At 42.3% G+C, this 8,700-nt stretch overlaps 1 protein-coding gene across 16 annotated transcripts in view; it reads right to left on the bottom strand.

Annotated features, from left to right (window-relative positions):
- Positions 1–8,700, bottom strand: part of TTN (titin) — a 276,446-nt gene that overhangs the window by 50,524 nt on the left and 217,222 nt on the right. For all 16 annotated transcript variants that reach the window (XM_055572076.1, XM_055572078.1, XM_055572080.1 and 13 more), the window contains 16 exons: positions 8,378–8,677; positions 7,983–8,285; positions 7,523–7,822; positions 6,757–7,044; positions 6,097–6,393; positions 5,706–6,008; positions 5,304–5,609; positions 4,059–4,346; positions 3,673–3,963; positions 3,294–3,581; positions 2,353–2,940; positions 2,148–2,252; positions 1,523–1,720; positions 1,120–1,416; positions 428–1,015; positions 34–336 (listed from right to left, as the gene is read on the bottom strand). In XM_055572076.1, coding sequence (XP_055428051.1) covers positions 34–336; positions 428–1,015; positions 1,120–1,416; positions 1,523–1,720; positions 2,148–2,252; positions 2,353–2,940; positions 3,294–3,581; positions 3,673–3,963; positions 4,059–4,346; positions 5,304–5,609; positions 5,706–6,008; positions 6,097–6,393; positions 6,757–7,044; positions 7,523–7,822; positions 7,983–8,285; positions 8,378–8,677 — 5,043 coding nt within the window. The remainder of the gene's footprint in view (positions 1–33; positions 337–427; positions 1,016–1,119; positions 1,417–1,522; positions 1,721–2,147; positions 2,253–2,352; positions 2,941–3,293; positions 3,582–3,672; positions 3,964–4,058; positions 4,347–5,303; positions 5,610–5,705; positions 6,009–6,096; positions 6,394–6,756; positions 7,045–7,522; positions 7,823–7,982; positions 8,286–8,377; positions 8,678–8,700) is intronic.

Below are 8,700 nucleotides of genomic sequence, written 5' to 3'. Positions count from 1 at the left end.
CAAAGAGCTGTGTTGAAAAAGATAAATACTCACAGGCAACGTCTTTCATTAGAACAGAATTTGAAGCATCACTAGGTGGGCCAATTCCTGCTTTGTTCTCTGCACTGACGCGGAACTCGTACGTGTTTCCTTCTTGCAGTCCTGTCACTTTGCATCTGAGATCAGAAACTGGAGTCTTTGTTGCTCTCACCCATCGCAAGCTTTTCTTTTCTCTCCTTTCTACATGATACCCTGTGATCTCGCTGCCACCGTCATCCACTGGTCTTTTCCAACTGACAGTGGCAGTGTTTTTAGTGACATTGGAAACCTCTGGCTTTCCAGGGGGGCCAGGTGGACCTGAAAAGGAAGCAAATTTGTGAGAAGTCTATGATTTCCTAAGCTCTGCTGCAAAGGTTTATGAATCAGTTCCCTTCTATGGTGTACTTACCAAATCTGTCTACCATTTTGACAGGTTCAGACTGTACGGGTTCTCCTTTGCCATATTGGTTTACAGCTGAGACCCGGAAGACATACTCGTTTCCTTGGATAAGTTTGGTTGCCACATGCCTGCAAGACTGAATATCTTCGGCAACCACTGTCCACAAAAGTCGGCTGGTTTCTCTCTTTTCCAGGACATAGGACTTAATTGGTGAGCCACCGTCTTCCAAGGGAGGTGTCCATGTGAGTGTTGCTTTTTCAGCAGAAACATTACTGACTTCGATGGGACCTGGGGGACCAGGTACATCAAGCACCGTCACCTTCACATGTTCACTCTTTGTGCCAAAAGGATTAGTCGCAGTGATGGTGTATTCACCAGCATCTTTTCTAGTGGCATACTTGACAGCAATCATGGAAGATGTTGGGGTTGAAGTTATCTGAACGATATCTGATGGTCGTATGTCTTTTCCTGCCTTGGACCAACTTGACTTTGGAAGAGGCTTGCCAAGAATGCTAATGGCACTCAGAACGATGGTGTCTCCTGCTTTAACTGTCAGCCCATCTTTTATTGTGGGATCAAGAACAATGGTTGGTGCCTCTGCAAAGGAAAAAAACAGAAAAACAAACATTGTAATCAGAAAAGGAAGGTGGCTTAATTTACTGTTTTTTTTTTAATGTGCATAAAAAATAAAAAAGACCTACCATATTCATCTTTGCAGATAATGGTTCCTGTACTTTCTGATGGAGCACTGATAGCACCTGCTGTATTCTTTGCTCTAATCCGGAATTCATATTTTCCACCCTCGACAAGGTCGGTAACAGTAAAGGCACAATCTGGGACGTTAACATGGTTGGCTTTCGTCCAGGATTTAGAGGGAAGATCTCTCTTCTCTACTATATACCCAGTCAACTTATGGCCACCATCGTATTTAGGTTCAGTCCAGACGAGAGTCACTGAATTCCTTGTTACACTGATAACCTCAGGTTTGCCAGGAGGATCTAAAATAAAGCAACAAACCAACCAACCCAGTCAGCCACACACCAATGTTTTCTTCATGAGGAAATACAAAGAGACATTATACAAAGTCTCTGTATAATGACTTACCAATTGGATCAAGGGCCACAACTGGCTCTGATGGCAGGCTTGGTTTGCCTACTCCTGCTAAATTGATTGCCATAACTCGGAATTCATATTCCAGACCTTCAGTTAGTCCTGTCACTTTGAAGTCTTTCATCCTAATAGGAGTCTTATTAGCTCTCTTCCACAAAAGGCTGTTTCTTTCCTTGAACTCGATGTGATACCCTATAAAAGACCCAGTGATGTGTCAGTTCACATAGAAAGCACAAATGTAGCCTGATTTTTACACACACACAGAACAAATAATCATTCCTGTTGGTATCTACACTTTTATTACCTAGCCTTAGGGATATTTTTATCTCCTGGAATAGACTTGTTTATGGCACCTTCTGTTGAAACATTTTACCTTATAAAAATAGATACTATCATTTAGAAAGCCTTTATTAACTATTACATAAGGAGTTTTTCATTCAAATGAAGTTAGCTTAATGAATTAGCTTAATTCTTAATGTTCTGAATGCATGATGAACTGAAAAAAGGAACATATACTTTTGTATGTGCAGAAAGTACTATAAGTAAGTAGCACAGATTCAGCTTGTTTTCGGGGAGGAAGATTAATGTAAATGCTCTAGGATAAGAGCCAACAAAATACCTGTAATCGGAGAGCCTCCAGTTTTCCTGGGGTCGGTCCATGTTAGAGATACGGAGTCATGTCTGACATCCACGATATTGGGAGGTGGGGGAGCATCTGGCACATCTAGGAAAAAGCAGATAATTCAAGATTTATAATCAGGAATGTATTTGAAATGAACCACAACCATGTTCTGCTTTATGTTTTCTGACCTTGAGACACTTACCAAATGGGTGTCTGGCAACAATTGGCTCCGATTTCAGACCCTCTCCTACACCGTATTTATTTTCGGCACTGACCCGGAAGGTGTATTCCATCCCCTCGTGGAGTCTCATGACCCTGAAAGTGGTTTTCTGCACAGCCGAGGCGCAAGTCACCCACTTGTTGTTTACAGAATCTCTCTTCTCCAGGATGTAGTTGGTGATCTCAGAACCTCCATCGTCCTTCGGAGGACCCCACTTTAAGGTTACAGCTTCTGCTGTGACTTCTTCAAATTTGATCGGTCCAGTGGGGATGCCAGGCTTGCCGACAACTTTTATGGTGAGAGTCCCTTCCTTGGTGCCAGCCACATTCTTCAGTGTGATTGTGTATTTTCCAGCATCAGATTTTTGGCAGTCATATACGACAAGAGTGGTGTTAACTGCAGACGACTCGACACTGACTCTTGTGTCTGTTGCTAGAGGGTCTTCCCCTTTCTTCCAGGACACAGATGGAACTGGCTTGCCTTTTATGGGGATCTTAAGACGGAAGTTGCTGTTTTCTTTGGCCAAGTAGCACAAATCAGGTAGGTCCTTTAAGTCAAGGTCGGGGGCCACTGTAAAACAGCAGAGATAAGACATTTTTTAATGCCAGGCAGTTAATTTTTTCAGATCATTATAGTTTTTAGAGGGTTTTTATGTAAGCCCGGGAATAGGGCTCAAGAGCACTTTTAGTTTTTTATATGGAGCATTTTAAAAGTCTGTATTGAATTTGTTACAATGTTATTTCTGTTTTATGCTTTGGTTTTTTGGCCATGAGGCATGTAGGATCTTAACTCCCTGACCAGGGATCGAACTTGAGAACCCCATGTATTGGAAAGCTAAGTCTTAATCATTGGACTGCCAGGGAAGTCCCAAGAGTGCACTTTTGATGACAAACGGAAAATGGAGATGATAGCTAAGGGCTTACCGACATCATCCTTTGCCACAGCAGTGATTTCACTTGGGGTGCCTTCTCCATTTTCATTCTCAGCGCTCACTCGGAAGGTATATTCCTTCCCTTCAGTCAAGTCTTTTGCGGTGTACTGCAAGCTTAATGATTTCATGACTCGTTGCCACTTATTTTCTTCAGTCAGGAAATCAACAACATATCCAATAATTCGACTTCCACCATCGCTGCGAGGCTTCTTCCAGCCTATGCTACAAGATGACTTGGTGACAGAGGTCACCTTCAGGTCCACCACTGGTCCAGGGGTTTCTAAAGCAAAGGAGAAATGATGAGTCTAAGCCCCAGAAAACCAAGGTAAGGTGTCACTCAGAATGATGGGGTGGTAGCTTCATTTGCTTACCGGAAGCTTTGACAGCATCTCGTGTCTCACCGGGATCACCAATGCCATACTCGTTTTCAGCAAACACCCTGAAGAAGTAGGATTTTCCCTCCTCCAGGTTAGATACTCTGAAGCTTGTTTTTGAGCACTCTGTTGTCACAGTAGACCAGGACTTCCTCTCTGCATCACGCTTTTCTACCACATAGTTTATGATGGGGCTTCCACCGTCAATAATGGGAGGATCCCAGGTAATATAAGCAGAATCTTTGGATATTTCTTTGACAGTCACGTTGACGGGTGGCCCAGGAGTATCTGAATAAATAGTGGGTAAATAAGAAATGAATACCTGAAAAACACATTGGCTACATTTGAAACATATATATGATTGTTTTTCCATGTAGACTTACCAAGCACTTTCACTACAATGGTATATTCCTTTTTACCACAGCTGTTCTCCAGAGTCAAGATGTATTTTCCTGCATCATATTTGTTCACCTTTTCACAGCGCAAGAAGGTGTCAAAGTCAGTGGACTTTATGTCCAGTCCAACCCTTTCTCTTAGATTGACATTTGGTTTAGACCAGGTTATCTTGGGAGGTGGACGTCCTTTTACTGGCACGTACAGTCTCATGGTAACTCCAGCACGCAATATGAGTGTCTTCCTCAGATCAGCATCAAGTTCTCCCTCAGGTGGAACTGTTTAAGTTGGAGTGAAGAAAGTTAGAGTAATGTGTATTTCCAAGGACTGGCCTGATAACTCCTAAAATATGTTTCTGATTTCTAGTTCTTAAAAAAATTCTTAATATAATCCTCAGAACTTTTGCCAACGATCTTAAGACTCTGTAGCAATTATTGACCTTTCTATTTTCTAGTATCCTATGGGCCAACCCACGTTTTCCCTGGAGGATCTGCATCTCCTTATCTCATGGACCTTACATACTCTTAAACTCTCTGTATATTACAAGTAGATGACTGATTTGGGGCTTTCTTCCAGTGAAAGCACTCTGCTGTACACTATGGCTTTCTTTGTTTCATTGTAGGAAGAAAAGTACACGGTGGGTGAAGTGTAATTCAAAGTAATAGGAGCATTGATTAGGGAGAATAAGTGAATAGAAGAAATGGTGGGAAAAGAAATTAAGATGGAGAGGGGTGGATTGGAAGAGAAAATAAAAACCTAAGAATGATAAATAGCTCACTGCTGCTGCTGCTAAGTCGCTTCAGTTGTGTCCGACTCTGTGCGACCCCATGGACAGCAGCCCACCAGGCTCCTCTGTCCACAGGATTTTCTAGGCAAGAATACTAGAGTGGGCTACCATTTCCTTCTCCAAAATAGCTCACTACTTAGTTAAAAAAAAAACAAACTTTTTATTCTCAATAAAATCTCTATATTCCATAATCTTTTGAAGACAGGAAATTCTCAGGTAAGTAAGAAAAGCATTTCAAAACCACAAACCACCTTGCCTTCCATTGGCTTGTTATACAGTACCATAAAGTACCAACCCAGCTCTCCTACAACATACTTCTAGAGTTACCAACCCTAAAACTTGTAAATAAATAAATCTACATAGAGGAGTTCTATATATTCCTTCTTACAGTATGACTGATGAAAGGAATATATTTCTTTCTCTGTATATTTCTCCTGGTAATACTTACTTAAAATGTCCTTGGGACAGTGTTTGTCTGGCACATCACTGGGGTCACTGTATCCAATCTTATTAACAGCATACACGCGGAACTGGTATTCTGTGTTTTCCATTAGGCCGGTAACCTCAAAGCGGGTTTTCTGGAGCTTCTGTGGTAAATTGCACCTCACCCAGTTATCCGAATCAGCTCGTTTTACTTCAACAAGATAACCAATGATAGGACTGCCACCGTCATAGGCTGGCTTGCCCCAGGATAGACTCACAGAGCTCCGCGTTGTGTCATATACTTTGGGGAAAGCTGGTGGTCCAGGAGGATCTGAGGATAATAATAGAAAAATTTCATGAAGACCTCATTCCCGGTTGTTGAATGCTGATTAGCACACATCTGTGGGACTCTTCCATGAAAACTTACACAGAGGATCTTGGGCATAAACAGCTTTGGAGGCATCACTGGGTTTGCCTGGTCCAGCCTTGTTGATGGCTATAACTCGGAACTCATATTCTGTGCCTTCTTGGAGACCTGTTGCTTTTATTGTTCTTTCTATCACAGGTTTTCTGTTGACTTTAGTCCAGTTAACTGCGTGGGTTTCCCGCTTTTCAACCAAATAGCCGGTGATGGGGGAGCCACCGTCATCTGCTGGGGGCTTCCAGCTGACTGTCATGTGGTCTTTGGTTACGTTGCTAATAACAGGGGGGTCACAGCGTCCGGGAGGGTCTGCAGAGATTAACCGACAGGTTTATGTTCCGGTCTAAAAGGTAATATTTAAAAAGCAGAATGAAAAACTGCAGGAAAACGTTCTTACCGTATGGGTTTTTGGCAATTGCTGGCTCAGTTAAGATCGGGTCGCCCACTCCATATTTATTTTCAGCACAAATTCGGAACTGATACTCGTGGCCCTCTATCAGCTTCTCTACACTGCAGCTGGTGATGGGCACGGTAGCAGAGACTTGCGCCCAGTTGGGTCTGCTCGTTTCACGTTTGTCAACAATGTAGTTGGTGATTTCTGAGCCTCCATCTTCAAGAGGAGGTTCCCAAGAAAGCATTGCACGATCCGAATACATTTTGTTGATTTTAACGGATGCTGGAGGACCTGGTTTATCTGAAAGGATACGAAAGAAAAGTTAAGTCTTTCACCCAAACATATGAAATAGGGGATGAACAGAGTGGAGGACTGGAGACCTGGGCTGCTGTCTTTATACTATCATTAACTTCCTGTATGACCTTGGAAGTTACTTTTCTCCAGATTTTAATTTCCTCATATCTAAAATTATGTATCTGGAATACGTGATCTCTAATGGTCTTTTCAGCTGTAAAACACTACTGTTCTGTGTTGAGAATAATTCCATGATGACAAAAGAAACATCAAGTTAGGTATCTTTTCTCACATGTTATTTTGTAAATTCTATGACATCACATTAACCAATGTGAACAGCCTGAGAGTCTAGTGAAATGCTTTAGTTACCTAACACTTTGAGCTTGATAGTGGCTGATTTGGAGCCACTTGGGTTTTCAGCAGTGATGGTGTAGTCCCCTGAGTCTTTCCGGGTCACGCTGAACAGCTCCAGGGTGCACAGGTTCCGCTTCATGGCCATCTTGATCCCTTCCGATGGTTTCAGCAGTGTGCCATCCTTCTTCCAAGAGACTGTGGGCTTTGGTTTGCCAAAAACAGTAGCATCCAGGCAAACGTTGGTTCCAGCTTTCACGGTAAGCAAAGATTTCATAGCCACGCTCAGGTCTATCCTGGGAGGTACTGGAAAGAAGTAAGATAAAGGGATTTAATATATGCAAAGCTATATTATATAATGCTTCTTTGTAAAAGTGAGAAATAAATAGGCTATCTTTTTCAAGATGGGATTTTCTTAAAGTAAGTATTCATTATAAAAGAAATGCAAGTTTAATGCCAAAATTTGATAATGCTGACAGTATAAAGAAAAAAGTAAAGATATTACTCATCATCCCAGCATCCTGAAAGCTTCACTCTTATCATTTTGGTGCATTTTTGGGGGGCATCTTTCTGTGCGTGTGTATGGTTAAAAGTATGTGGTCTTCACAGTTCGCTATCTTTTTAGTTTAACATGTTATTCTCTATAATCTTTTAATGTCTGTATACAAAGTACCTATCATTTTATTTGTCCTTATTTTCATAGATGTAGATTTAGTTTTTTATTAGGGGAAACATATATTATGAGTGATGTCTTCTTTGCCTAGAATGTCCAACAAAATCTTACCACTTTCTGCCATGATAGTCACTGGATCGGAAGGTTCAGAAGGTTGGCTAATATTTACTACGGTCTTGGCAATTGCTCTGAATTGATACTGAGCATTCTCTTCTAAGCCAGTCACTGTGAACTCTTCCTGGGGAATCTGGTGAGGTGAAGTATTACACCGTATCCACTTATCACCAGGAAGTTTGCAAGCTTCTACGAAATAGCCAATAATTTTGCTGCCTCCATCATGCTTAGGACGAGCCCAGACAAGAGATACCGTACTCTTGGAAATATCAATGACTTCAGGCTTGCCAGGAGGATCTAGAACCAAAAGAGATATTCTCAGCATTTGTCTTAACAGCAGAAATGTTCTATTTCACTGTATCACCCAGAACATATCCCTGAATGGAAATAGTAACATTTAAAGATGCTAAGATTTAAATGTGTCCTCATAATACTTTAAAAAAATAAAACTTCTCACCAACTGGAGTTCTTGCAGTCACATATTCAGTTGGTTTGCTGGGTGGGCTGGATCCAGCTTTGTTTAGGGCATAAATTCTGAATGAATACTCAAGGCCTTCTACCAGGCCAGCACAGGGATATTCAGTTGACCGGACAGGGGTGTCATTGGCTTTCACCCAGAGCAAACTGTTTCTTTCTTTGCGTTCAATCAGGTAGCCAGTAATGGGGCTGCCTCCGTCGCTGTCGGGTCTGTCCCATGCCACAAAGATGCAGTCTTTGTTGACTTTAGTGACTCGTGCGTTCTTGGGTTCACTGGGAACACCTGGAGATGAAAACCAGGGAAATGTCAGTTTCTAGCCCAAGTAACAGATTAGAAAGAAAACAGTTCAGTTTTTCGTCCTAAAAGGAACATACCAAATGGGAACTTAGCCACCATCTTCGGAGATGTAAGAGGCTCTGAAATGCCAAATCGATTCTCTGCACGGACCCGGAAGATGTACTCTTGGCCTGGGATCAGTTTTCCAACCCTGCAGGAAGTTTTTGTCACTGAAGCTAGAGCTGTCACCCAGTCACCTCGGCTCACGTCACACTTCTCCACGATGTAATTGGTGATGTTACTGCCTCCGTCCTCCAGAGGAATGTGCCAGGACAGGGAGCAGGCATCGGCGTCTATGTCAGAAATGTCAAACGGAGGCTGGGGGGGTCCAGGAGCGTCTGCGTGAACCGAGAGGAGAGAA

The sequence above is a fragment of the Bubalus kerabau genome, chromosome 3 (assembly GCF_029407905.1).
Source record: "Bubalus kerabau isolate K-KA32 ecotype Philippines breed swamp buffalo chromosome 3, PCC_UOA_SB_1v2, whole genome shotgun sequence".
Classification (NCBI taxonomy): Eukaryota; Metazoa; Chordata; class Mammalia; order Artiodactyla; family Bovidae; genus Bubalus; species Bubalus kerabau.
This window is presented reverse-complemented; position numbering and strand designations above follow the sequence as displayed.